Genomic DNA, 21,529 nt, shown 5'->3' with positions numbered 1-21,529 from the left:
CGCTCACTGAGATAGAAACCTCAATCCCTGCTCTACTGAACGAGTTTAGTGAATATGGGAGAGTGTCCCATTTCCTCCTTAACAATACCAAGTCAGAGTTATTAAGCATTGGTTTGGCTCCAGCCACTCTGTTATGGCTCAAAACTTATAGCCCTTTTGTTCTTTGTAACACATCACTGAAATACCTTGGCGTCAGGCCTTCTGCCATGGTATCTGATATGTTTGAGGCCAATTACGTAACTCTCAAAACAGACATCTCTAGGGACCTATCAGCATGGAAACACAACATGATATCATGGCTGGGAAGAATTAATGTAATTAAAGTGAATATTCTCCCCAGCGTATTGTATATATTACAGGCCATGCCAATTCCTCTACCATGTTCTTTTCTTCCCTCCCTGCAAAGACTAATTGAAGATTATATCTGGAAAGATATCAGGCCCAGGGTGAATAAGAAGACCATGTATCTCCCCAGGGAGGAGGGCGGGCTGGGGCTCCCAAATCTCCTTCTTTATAGAAGAGCTATCCTCTTGCAGAAGGTGTTTGAATGGTGTCATAGCAACCCACAAAAAGATTGGATAGAGCTTGATGCTAATATCTTTCGGGTGGGGAATATCGCCTCCCTCCCATGGATTGATAAAAAAATTTAGACCATCAACTGTAGCGCTTTACCCCTTGACTAGTGTGATGTTAGATGAATGTGACAAAACAGTAAGGACAGACTCACACATATCCACGGCTTGCTCCCCGCTGTCCCCCAGTGTACAGTAATCTGGGGATCCCAATACAGACGCTATTACCACTGGCTCAAACTCAATTTGCTAATAACCACATCAGACAGTTTGTCATCAACGGAGGCTTGAAAACTAGGGAGGAACTACTGACTGACCAACCTACTTTTAGAATTCCATGGTTTGTTTATTTACAGATAGGCCATTACATCACGACACATAAGCATAAACAACTATTTCTTAGGGATTGCACACTTTTTGAAAAGTTGTGCACTCAGAAAGTTGTCCCCAAGCATTTAACCTCAAAGGTTTATGGCCCTCTTCTGAGAGGAGAAAACGATCTTCCAACATATACCAGACAGTGGCACACAGAATTGGGTACAGAGCTAGACACATATGGAGTGGCATCGAATTTTTCGGGCTTATAAGACTGTCTCAGTCTCGGTGCGCATACAGGAGTCTCATTACAAGCTAATAATTTGCTGGTACCTTACACCATCTCGACTAAAGAAAATATATCCTAATACATCAGATAGGTGTTGGAGGGGATGTGGGGGAGAGGGTTCCATAACACATATATGGTGGGATTGCCCCATGTTGGATGGGTTTTGGACAGAGGTATGGGACAACATACAATCAGTTCTGGAGCTGGAGGTTCCAAAAACTATGGAGACACTATTGTTCCATTTCCCGACTGGTATTCAAGACCAGACTAAAAAACCCTGCTGATGTTAATGCTGACAAGTGCTAAGAATCTCATACCGGCACGGTGGAAATCAGCTCAGGTGCCCCTGATCTCGGACTGGAGACTGGGAGTACACAGTCTGTTGAGCTTAGAGAAATTTCACTACATCCGGATGGGGAGACTGGACATCCATGAGATGTTGGTCCAACTTTGGAGCAAAGGGGACTCTGTGTAGAGCCGAATCACGACAGAGTTGGTCTTCGGATGGCTGTGTTTGTGGGGGGTTTTGGTTTTTTTTTTTTCTCTCTTCCTTCTCTCCCCCCCTCCCTTTCTTGCTTCTGACCTTCTTCCCCTCCCCCCCCATCCTCAATCGTATATCAGACAGAAGAACGTTCCATTCCAGAACTGTATATTGTGAGTCGGTGTAACCACCTGCAGTGAGTCACAATTATAAGTTAATATAGTTTGATAATTGATGGCTGAATTGGTTGATGTATCTGCTCTTTGGAGCTTCTGTTGTGTTTATCATCACTGTTTTACTTGTTCTGTTTTAACTGTTCTCGCACAGCAAGAGACTCTAAGAAAAAGTGAAATTGTGGATCTATGTAGTATCGTACTCACTCTCCCTCCGAGAGTTGGATCCAGACCTCACCAGACTTATGAGTATCCCTTTTTGGGATCCTGGCGATGAGAGATGTGGATTGTATTGTTGAAAATACTTTTTTGTAACCTTCTATTGCACTGTCAGCAATGCAAATATGTTCATATTGTTATTTTTCAATAAAGCTCCTTTGAAGAAAAAAAAAAAAAACACTAGCAGCATGAAGGTGGATCTCGTCTGCAGGTTCCCACTGCAGTAAATGGGACGGTGCAAACACAGCTGGTAAGCCTCTTATCTTTTCAAAGCCGTATCACCTTGCTCCACAGGTGACCGACAGAAGTAGGGTAGATACAGTTTTGGCGTGCATTTCGCCCCACAATGCTGAGCAAAAGCCAGGGCCTCATCAGGACTACTACTGTTTTAACCTACTTTCTGTGAAGTATTCCAGTCTATATCTTTTTCTAGTATGGGATAAAAGAGTGCTGAAACCCCTCTCATTTCTCAGAATCTTATTTTGATTTCTGATACATCTCTCTCTTTTTCTATTTGGATTTATATCTTATTTAGAGAGTCTGCACCAGAGGTCTTTTGCTGGCTCACTCCCGGCAGAGCATTTATCTACTGACATATTTAGCCCCCCTCCCTTTTTTCTAATCACTGTATGTGAGGAATGTTTGTGAGTACTTAACCTCTCCCTACCTTTTCTTCTTATATATATATATATATATATATATATATATATATACATATATACAGGGAGTGCAGAATTATTAGGCAAGTTGTATTTTTGAGGATTAATTTTATTATTGAACAACAACCATGTTCTCAATGAACCCAAAAAACTCATTAATATCAAAGCTGAATAGTTTTGGAAGTAGTTTTTAGTTTGTTTTTAGTTATAGCTATTTTAGGGGGATATCTGTGTGTGCAGGTGACTATTACTGTGCATAATTATTAGGCAACTTAACAATAAACAAATATATACCCATTTCAATTATTTATTTTTACCAGTGAAACCAATATAAATCTCAACAGTCACAAATATACATTTCTGACATTCAAAAACAAAACAAAAACAAATCAGTGACCAATATAGCCACCTTTCTTTGCAAGGACATTCAAAAGCCTGCCATCCATGGATTCTGTCAGTGTTTTGATCTGTTCACCTCAACATTGCGTGCAGCAGCAACCACAGCCTCCCAGACACTGTTCAGAGAGGTGTACTGTTTTCCCTCCTTGTAAATCTCACATTTGATGATGGAACACAGGTTCTCAATGGGGTTCAGATCAGGTGAACAAGGAGGCCATGTCATTAGATTTTCTTCTTTTATACCCTTTCTTGCCAGCCACGCTGTGGAGTATTTGGACGCGTGTGATGGAGCATTGTCCTGCATGAAAATCATGTTTTTCTTGAAGGATGCAGACTTCTTCCTGTACCACTGCTTGAAGAAGGTGTCTTCCAGAAACTGGCAGTAGGACTGGGAGTTGAGCTTGACTCCATCCTCAACCCGAAAAGGCCCCACAAGCTCATCTTTGATGATACCAGCCCAAACCAGTACTCCACCTCCACCTTGCTGGCGTCTGAGTCGGACTGGAGCTCTCTGCCCTTTACCAATCCAGCCACGGGCCCATCCATCTGGCCCATCAAGACTCACTCTCATTTCATCAGTCCATAAAACCTTAGAAAAATCAGTCTTGAGATATTTCTTGGCCCAGTCTTGACGTTTCAGCTTGTGTGTCTTGTTCAGTGGTGGTCGTCTTTCAGCCGTTCTTACCTTGGCCATGTCTCTGAGTATTGCACACCTTGTGCTTTTGGGCACTCCAGTGATGTTGCAGCTCTGAAATATGGCCAAACTGGTAGCAAGTGGCATCTTGGCAGCTGCATGCTTGACTTTTCTCAGTTCATGGACAGTTATTTTGCGCCTTGGTTTTTCCACACGCTTCTTGCGACCCTGTTGACTATTTTAAATGAAACGCTTGATTGTTCGATGATCACGCTTCAGAAGCTTTGCAATTTTAAGAGTGCTGCATCCCTCTGCAAGATATCTCACTATTTTTGACTTTTCTGAACCTGTCAAGTCCTTCTTTTGACCCATTTTGCCAAAGGAAAGGAAGTTGCCTAATAATTATGCACACCTGATATAGGGTGTTGATGTCATTAGACCACACCCCTTCTCATTACAGAGATGCACATCACCTAATATGCTTAATTGGTAGTAGGCTTTCGAGTCTATACAGCTTGGAGTAAGACAACATGCATAAAGAGGATGATGTGGTCAAAATACTCATTTGCCTAATAATTCTGCACTCCCTGTGTGTATGTATATATATATATATATATATATATATATATATATATATATATATATAATATATATATGCAGTAGCAGAGATGTGCACTCTCATTTCTGTATCGTCTGCCAGGGTGCTAGTGGATAATGATAATAGCAATGAAAGAAACCTGCACTCGCTGGTACTTTTCAACAATCTTTACTGTGACAATGTAATGTTTCGGGGATAATATATCCCCTTCCTCAGACACAAGTGATACAAAGTGAAATATATTTATAAGCAAACAATAATCCCACCCCCTAATTAGAATAAAATCCGCCAAATCACAAATCACATCACAATATCAACAAAAGTGCATCGATCAGTGACATAATAAATACAGGGAGTGCAGAATTATTAGGCAAATGAGTATTTTGACCACATCATCCTCTTTATGCATGTTGTCTTACTCCAAGCTGTATAGGCTCGAAAGCCTACTACCAATTAAGCATATTAGGTGATGTGCATCTCTGTAATGAGAAGGGGTGTGGTCTAATGACATCAACACCCTATATCTGGTGTGCATAATTATTAGGCAACTTCCTTTCCTTTGGCAAAATGGGTCAAAAGAAGGACTTGACAGGCTCAGAAAAGTCAAAAATAGTGAGATATCTTGCAGAGGGATGCAGCACTCTTAAAATTGCAAAGCTTCTGAAGCGTGATCATCGAACAATCAAGCGTTTCATTCAAAATAGTCAACAGGGTCGCAAGAAGCGTGTGGAAAAACCAAGGCGCAAAATAACTGCCCATGAACTGAGAAAAGTCAAGCGTGCAGCTGCCAAGATGCCACTTGCCACCAGTTTGGCCATATTTCAGAGCTGCAACATCACTGGAGTGCCCAAAAGCACAAGGTGTGCAATACTCAGAGACATGGCCAAGGTAAGAAAGGCTGAAAGACGACCACCACTGAACAAGACACACAAGCTGAAACGTCAAGACTGGGCCAAGAAATATCTCAAGACTGATTTTTCTAAGGTTTTATGGACTGATGAAATGAGAGTGAGTCTTGATGGGCCAGATGGATGGGCCGTGGCTGGATTGGTAAAGGGCAGAGAGCTCCAGTCCGACTCAGACGCCAGCAAGGTGGAGGCTGGTTTGGGCTGGTATCATCAAAGATGAGCTTGTGGGGCCTTTTCGGGTTGAGGATGGAGTCAAGCTCAACTCCCAGTCCTACTGCCAGTTTCTGGAAGACACCTTCTTCAAGCAGTGGTACAGGAAGAAGTCTGCATCTTTCAAGAAAAACATGATTTTCATGCAGGACAATGCTCCATCACACGCGTCCAAGTACTCCACAGCGTGGCTGGCAAGAAAGGGTATAAAAGAAGAAAATCTAATGACATGGCCTCCTTGTTCACCTGATCTGAACCCCATTGAGAACCTGTGGTCCATCATCAAATGTGAGATTTACAAGGAGGGAAAACAGTACACCTCTCTGAACAGTGTCTGGGAGGCTGTGGTTGCTGCTGCACGCAATGTTGATGGTGAACAGATCAAAACACTGACAGAATCCATGGATGGCAGGCTTTTGAGTGTCCTTGCAAAGAAAGGTGGCTATATTGTCACTGATTTGTTTTTGTTTTGTTTTTGAATGTCAGAAATGTATATTTGTGAATGTTGAGATGTTATATTGGTTTCACTGGTAAAAATAAATAATTGAAATGGGTATATATCTGTTTTTTTGTTAAGTTGCCTAATAATTATGCACAGTAATAGTCACCTGCACACACAGATATCCCCCTAAAATAGCTATAACTAAAAACAAACTAAAAACTACTTCCAAAACTATTCAGCTTTGATATTAATGAGTTTTTTGGGTTCATTGAGAACATGGTTGTTGTTCAATAATAAAATTAATCCTCAAAAATACAACTTGCCTAATAATTCTGCACTCCCTGTAGACTGTCTGAGTATATACTTCTCTTAAGTGATACTGACTCATTAATATACAGAAAAATAGAGGAAACATAGTATACAGACATGGAGGGCATAGTGCCTAACCTCACAAAAGCAGGCTAATTCAGTGTACATAGCAGGACCCGTAACTAACAGGGACCGCAAATCCGCTACAAATGTAAAATACAGGAGGGAATAATACTTTGCAGCATACACATAGCCTAGATCGCCTTAACACTAGATTAACTCAGCTTTCAGAGCAGTGCAGGGGTGAGTTAATCTAGTGTTAAGGTGATCTAGGCTATGTGGGGTGTTTGAATCAGCAATATAATTTTGATCTATCAAATAACTGAAGGACGCAGTAATATTTCAGTAGTGAAATGAGGTTTATTGGATTAACAGAAAATGTGCAATATGCATCAAAACGAAATTAGACAGGTGCATAAATTTGGGCACCTTTGTCATTTTGTTGATTTGAATACCTGTAACTGTAACTACCTAGCACTGATTAATTGGAACACACAATTGGTTTGGTGAGCCCATTAAGCCTTGAACTTCATAGACAAGTGCATCCAATCATGAGAAAAGGTATTTAAGGTGGCCAATTGCAAGTTGTTGTTCTCTTTGACTCTCCTCTGAAGAGTGGCAACATGGGGTCCTCAAAACAACTCTCAAATGACCCGAAAACAAAGATTGTTCAACATTGTAGTTTAGGGGAAGGCCACAAAAAGCTATCGCCGAGATTTAAGCTGTCAGTGTTCACTGTGAGGAACATACTGAGGAAATGGAAGACCACAGGAACAGCTCTTGTTAAGGCCAGAAGTGGCAGGCCAAGTAAAATATCGGAGAGGGAAAGGATGGTGAGAATGGTCAAAAACAGCCCACAGACCACCTCCAAAGACCTACAACATCATCTTGCTGCAGATGGTGTCACTGTGCAACGTTCAACAATTCAGCGCACTTTGCACAAGGAGAAGCTGTATGGGAGAGTGATGCAGAAGAAGCCTTTTCTGCACACACGCCACAAATAGAGTTGCTTGAAGTATGCAAACACACATTTGGACAAGCCAGCTTCATTTTGGAAGAAGGTGCTGTGGACTGAGGAAACAAAGATTGAGTTATTTGGTCATAACAAGGGGTGTTATGCATGGCGGGAAAAGAACACAGCGTTCCAAGACAAACACTTGCTACCCACAATAAAATTTGGTGGATGTTCCATCATGCTGTGGGGCTGTGTGGCCAGTGCCGGTACTGGGAATCTTGTTAAAGTTGAGGGTTGCATGAATTCCACTCAATATCAGCAGATACTTGAGAATAATGTTGAGGAATCGGTCACAAAAGTTGAAGTTATGCCGGGGCTGGATATTTCAACAAGACAACGACCCAAAACACTGCTCAAAATCTACTCTGGCATTTATGCAGAGGAACAAGTACAATGTTCTGGAATGGCCATCCCAGTCCCCAGACTTGAATATCATTGAAAATCTGTGGGGTGATTTGAAGTGGGCTGTCCATTCTCAGCAACCATTAAACCTAACTGAACTGGAAATGTTTTGCAAGGAGGAATGGTCCAAAATACCTTCATCCAGAATCCAGACAGACACTCATTACAGGCTATAGGAAGTGCCTAGAAGCTGCTATTTCTGCTAAAGGAGGCTCTACTAAATATTTATGCAATATTTCTGTTGGGGTGCCCAAATTTATGCACCTGTCTAATTTAGTTTTGATGCATATTGCACATTTTCTGTTAATCTAATAAACCTAATTTCACTACTGAAATATTACTGTGTCCTTCAGTTATTTGATAGATCAAAATGAAATTGCTGATCCAAATGAAAATCATGGAAATTGTCAGGGGTGCCTAAACTTTTGCATACAACTGTGTGTGTATGTATGTATATATATATTATATTATATATAAATACATACAGATATATATAGGAATATCTATTTAAAAATACATAGAACAGGGGGACTTCCGGGCAGCAGCCATCTTACTGGTCGCACTGAGCTTCAGCTCCTTGAGCCTTCTCCACAATTTAATAATTTTACCCAAGACGCCCGACAGTTTTCAACTCAAAATAGTGCGGAGGCTTGTCTGTAGGCAACCTGATCCGAGAAATAGGGCTTTGGATTGGATCACGGCTAATTAGCCCTCAGTACCAGACTATTCATTTGAGGCCTTCCCCTACTACTGAAGCCTCCACACTGTCCCCAAACCTAACTGTGCCCTAAGTACACAGTTTTTGCTCTACACCTAAAGTGGGAACCTGCTACTCCCACAATATAGCAGTAAACAGGGACATTATCATTAGAACAGCACTGCTCTACTGCACCGGAGAGATGGAAGCTCTGATTAAGTGGGAGCGTACAGTGACCCAGGCGATACACGACAGCTACCGGAGCTTAGATAGGGAGCTCTGCAGGCTTCTCATGTCTCCATGGTATGCAAAGGGAATCTGCCTCACAACCCTAGATCGGCCAGCAACGGACTATGAGGGAGATCCCAAGTCTGACTTATCTGGTGCACAAAGCGCAATTAAGGCCTTAGAGAAGGCTTTTCATGCTGTTCATGTGGCACCGCAGCAGCGGAGGAGCAACCACAAGTAGCTGTTTGGCCCAGCCCCTCTTCGGATCTCGATACAGGGGACGGATGATTTCCCTATCTAATTGATCTTGCATTGATACTAGCTCCGGTGGACCCACCTTTCAGACAGGTATGCGGAGCCCAAACTACTCAAGGTAGTCAGACTTCAATAATCGGAGTTGGGCAAGCCTCTGCCTTACCTTCGGGTGATGGAGATACAGAGGGAGACTCAGATGAAGCACACTGCTCGGGCCCTGCAGACCGGGGATCGCCCCCAACAAGACAGACACGCTGGGCTGCTACTGTGACCGCACGGAGGCTGACGGTTTTCCAATCCTCTGAGCATCAATATGCGGAATACACATCAGATGAGATGGAGAGCGGGAAGGCTGCTCTCCTCAGGGGCAATGGCCCTGTTCTTGGTATGTACCAGTGGGGCCAGGACAAGCAATGCCCAGAGAGCCAAATGTTGAAAACAGGGGTAGGTTGGGTATTTCCCCTCCTGAACTGATCCTCTAACCTGGGACTCTGGACTCACTGTTTTGATTAAGGTAGTTGATCATATGCACCTAGCCCTACCCTGTTAGCCGGTATATAATAGAGACCCAAACTTAACACAGCAAAAGACCCGGATATCAGGGATATGGTCCGCAAGTTTATAAAGGATCACTAGATCTACTGTATAGATGGCCAGTTACATTTTTGTCTCTTCCTACCCCACACTCTTAGTCCGAAAATATGCCTTTAAGCCTATCCGTTTACTTTTAGCCTACTTGGGGAAGTATTGTTATATACATGGGATCAATAGTCCCTAGCATAGTTCCGTGTGGGTTTTATGTACTCTATTGTGCCTAATCTAGACAGCTCTAAGGTAAAACATGTAAACACAGTTAAATATGCTTGGGATTTTATTGGTCTTTCTATGTCACGAAGATTTACTAGTTAAAAGTATACACGGCCTGTCCAATTTCATCCACCTATGGTCGGTCCTTGCTATGTTTGTTAGGGGCAGTCCTTTGGTATGCATGCAAGCACCTGCTATCAATAGCTGTTTATGTGGAACTCTTTTGGATATCTGGGATGGATTGTCACCCTGTCAGCACTTTTCTTAGGTACGGGTCTTTATGACCTCATAGAGATCATTAAAATGAAGGAACGCCTTAAAGGGTTACTAACCCCAAATTTTTTCTTTCATGATTCAGATAGAGCATGCAATTTTAAGCAATTTTTCTAATTTACTCCTATCATCAATTTTTCTTTGTTCTCATGTTATCTTGATTTGAAAAAGCAGTAATAAAAGGTTAGGAGCCGGCCCATTTTTAGTTCAGCACCTCGGTAGCGCTTGCTGATTGGTTTGCTACATTAACCACAAATCAGCAAGTGCTACCCCGGTGCTAAACAAAAAATGGTTCCGGCTCTAAAGCTTACAGTACTCCTTTTTCAATCAAGATAACATGAGAACAAAGAAAAAATGATAATAGGAGTAAATTAGAAAGGTGCTTAAAATCTCATGCTCTATCTGAATCATGAAAGAAAAAATTGGGTTTAGTATCCCTTTAAGGCCTATGACCCCGCCATTACCAGTACATAATTAATACTATTAAACATGGGTCTAGATGTATAAAACTACATTCAATACAATATACTACTTATGTACCTGCTTTCCAGAGCCAATAGTTCATGAGCGCCTCATGGTAGAAGACATATAACACCTTTTGCTAGAGAAATCCAATACTATATTACTCTATGCTTAGGGGTAGTAGTGTAATCAAAATATATCCTGCTTTGTTCATTAAGTCCCACCGTTTTATCGTTTCTCACATCACATAACCAATTTTTATATCTGGATTTCTGGATTTTCCTTCTCAGATACGAATCACACCTAATTATACTTAGGCCCAATAAGTGGCCATTTCATATGCTATATCTCTAATTAGAATCATAAGTGTTACTAGGCCCAATAGTGTCCTATTAGTGTTTTAGAGGATCCTATCACACTATTAAATTAAAAAAAAAGAGGTACATGTATATTTGCACGATTAATAATGCCGAATATGGCTCTCTCTTTTCATGTCTGATTTACTAATGATGACTTACATATATATGCATTTACCATGTTTGAGATGGACTATATCTATGGATTTTTTTATTATATGGCTTGATGTAAATTTTGTTCATATGACGGTGGTCAACATGTATAGAAGCCAATTTGTTTCTGTTGTTATCTTTGCAAACCTCATAAATAAAAATGATTTAAAAATTTTAAAAAATACATAGAACATATTGTACTATGTGAAGGGCATTGGAATGTGAAATATTTACAGTAAATACACCGTATAACACTATTATTATTATAGTATATATGTATATATATATACTATATATTAAAGGCTTTTGCTGCCTTTGTTTTTCTAATACCTGAGACCACATATACAGGGAGTGCAGAATTATTAGGCAAGTTGTATTTTGAGGATTAATTTTATTATTGAACAACAACCATGTTCTCAATGAACCCAAAAAAACTCATTAATATCAAAGCTGAATAGTTTTGGAAGTAGTTTTTAGTTTGTTTTTAGTTATAGCTATTTTAGGGGGATATCTGTGTGTGCAGGTGACTATTACTGTGCATAATTATTAGGCAACTTAACAAAAAACAAATATATACCCTTTCAATTATTTATTTTTACCAGTGAAACCAATATAACATCTCAACATTCACAAATATACATTTCTGACATTCAAAAACAAAACAAAAACAAATCAGTGACCAATATAGCCACCTTTCTTTGCAAGGACACTCAAAAGCCTGCCATCCATGGATTCTGTCAGTGTTTTGATCTGTTCACCATCAACATTGCAATGCAGCAGCAACCACAGCCTCCCAGACACTGTTCAGAGAGGTGTACTGTTTCCCTCCTTGTAAATCTCACATTTGATGATGGACCACAGGTTCTCAATGGGGTTCAGATCAGGTGAACAAGGATGCCATGTCATTAGATTTTCTTCTTTTATACCCTTTCTTGCCAGCCACGCTGTGGAGTACTTGGACGCGTGTGATGGAGCATGTCCTGCATGAAATCATGTTTTTCTCGAAGGATGCAGACCTTCTTCCTGTACCACTGCTTGAAGAAGGTGTTTCCAGAAACTGGCAGTAGGACTGGGAGTTGAGCTTGACTCCATCCTCAACCCGAAAAGGCCCCACAAGCTCATCCTTTGATGATACCAGCCCAAACCAGTACTCCACCTCCACCTTGCTGGCGTCTGAGGTCGGACTGGAGCTCTCTGCCCTTTACCAATCAGCCACGGGCCATCCATCTGGCCCATCAAGACTCACTCTCATTTCATCAGTCCATAAAACCTTAGAAAAATCAGTCTTGAGATATTTCTTGGCCCAGTGTTGACGTTTCAGCTTGTGTGTCTTGTTCAGTGGTGGTCATCTTTCAGCCTTTCTTACCTTGGCCATGTCTCTGAGTATTGTACACCTTGTGCTTTTGGGCACTCCAGTGATGTTGCAGCTCTGAAATATGGCCAAACTGGTGGCAAGTGGCATCTTGGCAGCTGCACGCTTGACTTTTCTCAGTTCATGGGCAGTTATTTTGCGCCTTGGTTTCTCCACACGCTTCTTGCGACCCTGTTGACTATTTTGAATGAAACGCTTGATTGTTCGATGATCACGCTTCAGAACCTTTGCAATTTTAAGAGTGCTGCATCCCTCTGCAAGATATCTCACTATTTTTGACTTTTCTGAGCCTGTCAAGTCCTTCTTTTGACCCATTTTGCCAAAGGAAAGGAAGTTGCCTAATAATTATGCACACCTGATATAGGGTGTTGATGTCATTAGACCACACCCCTTCTCATTACAGAGATGCACATCACCTAATATGCTTAATTGGTAGTAGGCTTTCGAGCCTATACATCTTGGAGTAAGACAACATGCATAAAGAGGATGATGTGGTCAAATACTCATTTGCCTAATAATTCTGCACTCCCTGTATTTGAGCCCTTTTTAACTTTTTTGTGCAATTTTTTTTTTATAATTTTTATTAGATGATGTTATTATGAGTGTACTTTTCAATGTATTTTTGTTTTGCGACACTTTTTTGTTTCTTGAAAACAGTTAACCAGAGCTCTTCGATCACGTTATCCCGCCGCGCGGTTAACTTCAATTGCACTCAAGCAATCGCGTTTACTTTCAAATTGTAATATGACGCGCTTTATCTGACACGCAAACAGCCACAATAAGCTCGATATCGCTCACGCTTAACTGTTAGCACTCCACTCGTAATCTGGTCCTTGTTTACCGTCAATCAATTTGTTTATACAGAGCAAATGTTCATACTTTGAATATGTAATAGACAGCAGAGTATATATCAAGTAAACTACAGCCTCTAGGAAACAAACGGTTTGGGTTTGTAATGTAATGCAGCAGTACTATACCATATTATAGTGCTAGGTAGAATATTGATAGGAGGATGTATTGACTGCACAATGCAAGCATGCGCTACAAAAATGTTTCAGTATAAGATGGTGATGTATGATTTTCTGTTTATATAGTCCTATGATTTAGTTGACAGATAGTTATATGCAACTCTCTATATTTCTATCTTTTCGTGGAATTGATATATTCAGTCCTGTGTACCATATATGCAATTTAGCTATCAATTGTTTGCCCTAAAAAAATCTGAGCTCTAATCTTGCAAAAATCTGAGCTATTTTACTAGGCCACCAGCCTTCTCCCTACCATCAATAGCTTGACATTGGCCGCAGAGAGATGTGCTTCATACTAGTGCTATACTGTGGTTAGGACTGTTCATCTTTTAAAAGGGAACAAAAGACCACCATAGCATTACCCTCAGGAGAAATGAGTACGAGATTTGCTTTGAAAGTTATTTTAGCCTATCGCAAAAGAACACTACTTCAAGCATCAATAGCAGTGCCCATTAGCAATAAACTGCATTCATTTCCAGGCCTTGTTTCAAAAAACACTGATTTGTTATTGGTCCAATCATAATTGCTTCATCACTTGTATAGAATTAGCAATTAATAAGCCCTTTGATTGTTGTCATTCTTGATTGTTTATGGCTTCTTGGTAGCAGTAGTACTTCCTAAACATATTCACACTATACTGTGATATTAAAAAATAATAAATAAAATAAACTGCTCCCTCTAAGTTTTTGCACGAAACTGCACATTTTACGTCCTCTTTCTACCAAAGTTCATGGAAAACAAAAAGGTTAAATCATTATGCGTGCTACTAAAAATGAAAATGCTGTGACCATGATATTTTTAACCAGATGTTCAATAATTGCACAAAACTTGAACCTTAACAGATATTTAATCACTGCTTTCGGCATGTTTCTGGTAATTAAGCCGTTAAATCACGGATTTCAAGTTGTTATTGGCAATCAAGAGGTTAATTAAATGTGCAAATAGTTTTTACATGTACTTAAAGAGTATATAATACATTGGGCACCGCAGCAGGAAGTACTGGCTTACTGCATGTGAAGCACTCGTTTCTTCTGTCTTTGAATCACTTCTGCTTTCAACCTTACAAGACAATAGCTACGTGCAGACGCATCAGTGACCACTGGCGTGCGCTCTGACGCTTACAAAGCACTGCCTTTCCTCTCTTCCTATTACAAGATGCACAACTCTACACTGCACAAACATAAAACTAAATCTGACTGTTTGAAAACTATCAAAAGACACACAATGTAACCTATGGAAATGCTCAAACTGAATGAATAATATACTTGTGACTTTTAATATTGGGGAAACTTTCAGTAGCGGACATAAAAAAGAATTCTAAGCCTACACAACTGTTAATATGGCACACAAATGATATGCCTGTGCTTACTAACTTATCTCACAAAATATATGTGTGGTTTTAATCACAAAAACAAAACAAAAAAAAGAAAAGAAAAAAGTACTTAAGGTACAGTCTAATCCAAAATGTGTATTGTTTAAAAGACTAGATAAGCCCTTTATTATCCATTCCCCAGTTTTGCATAACCAACACGGTTATATTGATATACGTTTTACCTCTGTAATTACCTTGTATCTAAGCCTCTGCAGACTGCCCCTTATATTAGTTTTTTTTGGACAGACATGCATTTTAGCCAATCAGTGCTAACTCCACGTGTGTGAGCACAATGTTATCTATATGGCACACATGAATAAACACCCTCTAGCTGTGAAAATGCCCTGAGATAAGAGGCAGCCTTTAAGGGCTTAGAAATTAACATATGAACCTACCTAGGTTTAGCTTTCAACAAAGAATACAAAGAGAACAAAGAAAATGTGATGCTAAAAGTAAATTGGAAAGTTGCATGTCCTATCTGAATCACGAAAGTTTCATTTTGACAAGACTGTCCCTTTAAGAAAAATCCCTATCACTATGTTATTAAATGGAAGTAGGGGGATTTCAGAAAAAGGGGAAAATGTAATATAAAATGTTTTATTATGCAAATTAAAAAGATTGCACTATACTTTCACTATTTATTATTATTTACTATTATAAATGGGATTACAATCATTAATACTATCAGCCATATCCAACCCCATTGTATACTTTTAGATTTTAAAGGGCTCTTTTATATGTGGGATAAATTGTATTTCCATTATCGTATTTAAATGCACAAATACAATTAGAAAAGTTCTCTGCTAGTGCTAGACGGATCATTTAACAATGTAAAGGTCGTCATGCGCACTCATATGGCTACCTCCAATGCGCCAGGTGCTGACACGTCACAAAAGTTACTCTGGAAGCAATAAAAAATCCTTTTTTTTTTGCAAAACAGCATACAAGAGAATGCTACTGAGATCTGCATTGCTCCATTGTGCATTTTAAAGGGGCCTATCTATCAAGCTCCGAATGGAGACCGTTGCTCCATAACCCTGTCCGCCTGCTCGGAGCAAATGGACAGACATCGCCGGAATTCAACCCGATCGAGTATGATCGGGTTGATTGACACCTCCCTGCTGGCGGCCCATTGGCCGCGAGTCTGCAGGGGGCAGCGTGCACCAGCAGCTCTTGTGAGCGTATTGCTCTCCGTATTCGGCGAGGTCTGGCGAACCTGATCCGCAACTGTCAGATCAGGTCCGCAGATTTTGTTAAATAGAGGCCAAAGACTGCTACAAGAAACATTTAGCCAGCATATGAAAGTGACAAATTATACATCTCTGTACGTCTCTGTTAGCAGACTGAGATAAGCCTCTGCAAGCCTGACAAAAATATTGACCTCTATAATAGTAATTGTCAATACTTTTTGAAAAAAGTGTGTGTTTCATTTCTTTATTGTTTTAAATGCGCTACTTTAAGCCACAGTAACAATGACACGTTCAGTAATGAACACATCAATTTAAAATTCTTCTACGGCAGCATAGAGTGTTTGCATCGCAAATTATTTTACCTCTGATCACATTTACAAGAGCAGATTGCGTGGCGTTCTTTGGGGTATCTGCAGCAATGCCTTGTAAATTAACCCTATTAGAATATTCTGATGCTTGAAACATTCTTAGGCACCAACAGGGACAATAAAACTTTTTTTGTGTGTTTCACTCACAAGATGACTAACTGAATAAAGTGGCTAAACCTCTGTCTTCCATAAATTAACCACAGCGGATTTTTAAATACTAGCATTTATTTGATGCAATAAAAAAATCTAAGTAGCAGTATAAAAAAATAAAGTTAAAATCTACATATGTTTTTAATTAATTAATTAATTACTTACCAAAAAACTGACAAAACTAGCTCCAAAACTCATCAAAGGACTGTGATTCCTGCAAGAAAAATAATAATTTGCATCACTACTATGTAACAGTATTATTATACATACAAACTTTTCAACATGTTTAACAGAATATATTATTAGTAAAGACGTGTAATATCTTAGCACTGTACAGGATATACAATTAACATATTCACATCAGTGTTAATTTCGTCGACTTAAATACGACTAAACTAAAATGGCATTTTAGTCGGAAATTCCTATGACTAAAACTAAATCAAAATTACATTTTAGTCAAAAGACTATAACTAAAATTAATCAAAATTGCTGTCAAAAATAACACTTTATGCAAGGTGTTGTAATCAATCCATATCTAATACTGCTCTTTTGTAAAAAAAAAAAAAAAAAAAAAAAAGCAAGGCTATCTTCTTGTTTATTTATGAACTTGGTTTTATTTAATTTTATGATAGAGACGTTATATACCACAGTTAAATCTGTATTGCATGTTCAAACCTAGAAGTTACGCCGCGTATATTTCTGCCGTCGCCCGTAGTTTTTGGGCCATAGGCAGGTATACCAAACCAGCGCAGTTTGGTATCCAATATACAGCGTAAGGACTTACGTGGCGAAAATGGAGAAATCTTACTCCATTTTCACCTCGCCCACAAAAAAGCGGCCGTAAGAAGCCTTACGCTGACTATTGGAGCACCGTAACTCCCTAAACTAGCTACAAAATAAACCTAACACCTAAACGCATGCGCAATGTCTATCTACCTGTCAACCGCAATCTGCTAAATAAAACCTAACACCTTACGCATGCGCAATGTCTATCTACCTGTCAAACCGCGATCCCCCGCCGCAATCCCTAATAAAGTATTTAACCCCTAAACCGCCGCCATCTACATAAACTAACCCCCTACTGTGAGCCCCTAAAACCGCCACTATCTAACTGATCTATCCCCTAATGTGAGCCCCTAAAACCGCCACCATCTAACTGATCTATCCCTAATGTGAGCCCCCCTAAAACCGCCACCATCTAACTGATCTATCCCCTAATGTGGAGCCCCTAAAACCGCCGCCATCTACCTGATCTATCCCTAATCTGACCCTTACACCACCGCCAGCTATATTAATATTATTAACCCCTAATCTAATATCCATAAAGTAATAAGCTCTATTACCAGCCTTAAAAGGGGCCTTTTGCGGGGCTTTGCCCCAAAGTTAACAGCTCTTTTGCCCTATAACCTGCCCTCCCTACACCGCCGCCACCTATATTAATGGTATTAACCCCTAATGTAAGCCCCTTACACCGCCGCCATCTATATTATTAACCCCTAATTTAATCTACCTTACCCCGCCGCCAGCTATATTATCTATATTAACCCTAAGTATATTATAGTTAATATAGTTATTACATTATATATATTAACTATATTAACCCTAATTATATTAGGGATAATATAGTTAATATAGTTACTATAGTATTTATATTAACTATATTAACTCTATCTAACCCTAACACCCCTAACTAAATTCTTATTGAATAAATCTAATTCATATTATAAACTAAAATATTCCTATTTAAATCTACAATAATTACCTATAAAATAAACCCTAAGATAGCTACAATATAATTAATAATTACATTGTAGCTATGTTAGGGTTTATATTTATTTTACAGTGTAAATTGTTAATTATTTTAACTAGGTACAATAGCTATTAAATAGTTATTAACTATTTAATAGCTGCCTAGTTAAAATAATTACCCAATTACCTGTAAAATAAATCCTAACCTAAGTTACAAATACACCTACACTATCAATAAATTAAATAAACTACAAATATCTATCTAAAAATACAATTAAATAAAAACCACTAAATTACAAAAAATAAAAAAAAGATTACAAGATTTTTAAGCTAATTACACCTATTCTAAGCCCCCTAATAAAATAATAAAGCCCCCCAAAATAAAAAAAATTCCCTACCCTATTCTAAATTAAAAAAAGTTCAAAGCTCTTTTACCTTACCAGCCCTTAAAAGGGCCTTTTGTGGGGCATGCCCCAAAGAAAACTGCTCTTTTGCCTGAAAAAAAAACACAATACCACCCCCCAACATTACAACCCACCACCCACATACCCCTAATCTAACCCAAACCCCCTTAAATAAATCTAACACTACCCCCCTGAAGATCTCCCTACCTTGTCTTCACCACACCGGGCCGAACTCCTCATCCGATCCGGGCGATGTCTTTATCCAAGCGGCAGCAAAGTCTTCTTCCATCCGGCAGCATCTTCCATCAAGCAGCATCTACAATCTTCATACTTCGCTCCTCCGACGCGGAGCATCCATCCCGGCTGACGACTGAACGACGAATGAGGTACCTTTAAATGACGTCATCCAAGATGGCGTCCGTCGAACCAATCAGCCAATCAGATTGAACTTGAATCTTATTGGCTGATTCAATCAGCCAATCAGATTTTTCTACCTTAATTCCGATTGGCTGATAGAATCCTATCAGCCAATCGGAATTCGACGGACGCCATCTTGGATGACGTCATTTAAAGGTACCTCATTCGTCGTTCAGTCGTCGGCCGGGATGGATGCTCCGCGTCGGAGGAGCGAAGTATGAAGATTGAAGATGCCGCTTGATGGAAGATGCTGCCGGATGGAAGAAGACTTTGCTGCCGCTTGGATAAAGACATCGCCCGGATCGGATGAGGAGTTCGCCCCGGTGTGGTGAAGACAAGGTAGGGAGATCTTCAGGGGGGGTAGTGTTAGGTTTATTTAAGGGGGGTTTGGGTGGGTTTAGAATAGGGGTATGTGGGTGGTGGGTTGTAATGTTGGGGGGTGGTATTGTGGTTTTTTTCAGGCAAAAGAGCAGTTTTCTTTGGGGCATGCCCCCACAAAAGGCCCTTTTAAGGGCTGGTAAGGTAAAAGAGCTTTGAACTTTTTTTAATTTAGAATAGGGTAGGGAATTTTTTTTATTTTGGGGGGCTTTATTATTTTATTAGGGGGCTTAGAATAGGTGTAATTAGCTTAAAAATCTTGTAATCTTTTTTTTATTTTTTGTAATTTAGTGTTTTTTTTTTGTAATTTAGTTTAGTTTATTTAATTGTATTTTTAGATAGATATTTGTAGTTTATTTAATTTATTGATAGTGTAGGTGTATTTGTAACTTAGGTTAGGATTTATTTTACAGGTAATTGGGTAATTATTTTAACTAGGTAGCTATTAAATAGTTAATAACTATTTAATAGCTATTATACCTAGTTAAAATAATTAACAATTTACCTGTAAAATAAATATAAACCCTAACATAGCTACAATGTAATTATTAATTATATTGTAGCTATCTTAGGGTTTATTTTATAGGTAAGTATTTAGATTTAAATAGGAATATTTTAATTAATAATATTAATATTAGATTTATTTTAATAAGAGTTTAGTTAGGGATGTTAGAGTTAGATAGGGTTGTTATACTTAATAAATATATATATATATATATATATATATATATATATTATAAAAATATTAACTATATTAACCCTAATATAATTAGGGTTAATATAGTTAATATATATAATATAATAATTATATTAACTATATTAACCCTAATATAATTAGGGTTAATATAGTTAATATAGCTGGCGGCGGTTGTAGGGGGATTAGATTAGGGGTTAATACATTTATTATAGGTGGCAATGGTGTAGGGGGATTTAGATTGTAGGCAAAAGAGCTGATTACTTTGTGACAAAGCCCCGCCAAAAGCCCTTTTAAGGGCTGGCAAAAGAGCAGTTTACTTTGGGGTAATGCCACGCAAAAAGCCCTTTTCAGGGCTATTTGTAGGGTTAGACTTAGGTTTAGTGGTAGGGATAGTTTAGTATTTTAGGGGTTAAATAATTTAATATAGATGGCGGCGGGGGTAGGGGCTCACTTTAGGGGGTTATAGATTTAATATAGCTGGCCGGGGTCCGGGAGCGGCAGTTTAGGGGTTAATAACTTTATTAGGTTGCGGCGGGGTTTGGGAGCGGCGGTTTAGGAGTTAATACATATTTTATTGTTAGGATAGTGAGGGGGATAGCGGATAGAGGGTTAGACGTGTCGGGCTATGTTAGGGAGGCGTGTTAGACAGTGCGGGTGATTTAGACTTTAGTCAGGTTTTGTAGGCGCCGGCAGTTTCTAACGTGCCGTAAGTCACTGGTGACGCCAGAAATTTGTACTTGCGCAGATTTCTGGACATCGCTGGTTTATCCGACTTACGGCACGTTAGCAACTGACGGCGTATATTGGATAGCTCGAGATGCGAGCTGAAACTGCAGGCGACGCGGGTTCCCTCGCTTGCGCCGCAAACTACGCCGTATATCGGATCACGCCCCATAAATAAAAACAGAATTTATGCTTACCTGATAAATTACTTTCTCCAACGGTGTGTCCGGTCCACGGCGTCATCCTTACTTGTGGGATATTCTCTTCCCCAACAGGAAATGGCAAAGAGTCCCAGCAAAGCTGGTCACATGATCCCTCCTAGGCTCCGCCCACCCCAGTCATTCGACCGACGGACAGGAGGAAATATATATAGGAGAAACCATATGATACCGTGGTGACTGTAGTTAGAGAAAATAATTCATCAGACCTGATTAAAAAAACCAGGGCGGGCCGTGGACCGGACACACCGTTGGAGAAAGTAATTTATCAGGTAAGCATAAATTCTGTTTTCTCCAACATTGGTGTGTCCGGTCCACGGCGTCATCCTTACTTGTGGGAACCAATACCAAAGCTTTAGGACACGGATGAAGGGAGGGAGCAAATCAGGTCACCTAAATGGAAGGCACCACGGCTTGCAAAACCTTTCTCCCAAAAATAGCCTCCGAAGAAGCAAAAGTATCAAATTTGTAAAATTTGGCAAAAGTGTGCAGTGAAGACCAAGTCGCTGCCTTACATATCTGGTCAACAGAAGCCTCGTTCTTGAAG

General features: G+C 39.6%; 1 protein-coding gene across 1 annotated transcript in view; it reads right to left on the bottom strand.

The window, feature by feature from the left end:
- Positions 1 to 21,529, bottom strand: part of TTC39C (tetratricopeptide repeat domain 39C) — a 317,517-nt gene that overhangs the window by 181,594 nt on the left and 114,394 nt on the right. The window contains exon 2 of the mRNA XM_053714981.1: positions 16,562 to 16,610. Coding sequence (XP_053570956.1) covers positions 16,562 to 16,610 — 49 coding nt within the window. The remainder of the gene's footprint in view (positions 1 to 16,561; positions 16,611 to 21,529) is intronic.

Source organism: Bombina bombina, chromosome 5 (assembly GCF_027579735.1).
Source record: "Bombina bombina isolate aBomBom1 chromosome 5, aBomBom1.pri, whole genome shotgun sequence".
Classification (NCBI taxonomy): Eukaryota; Metazoa; Chordata; class Amphibia; order Anura; family Bombinatoridae; genus Bombina; species Bombina bombina.
Note: the sequence above shows the minus strand (reverse complement) of the source record. Positions and strands in the feature narration are given on the sequence as shown.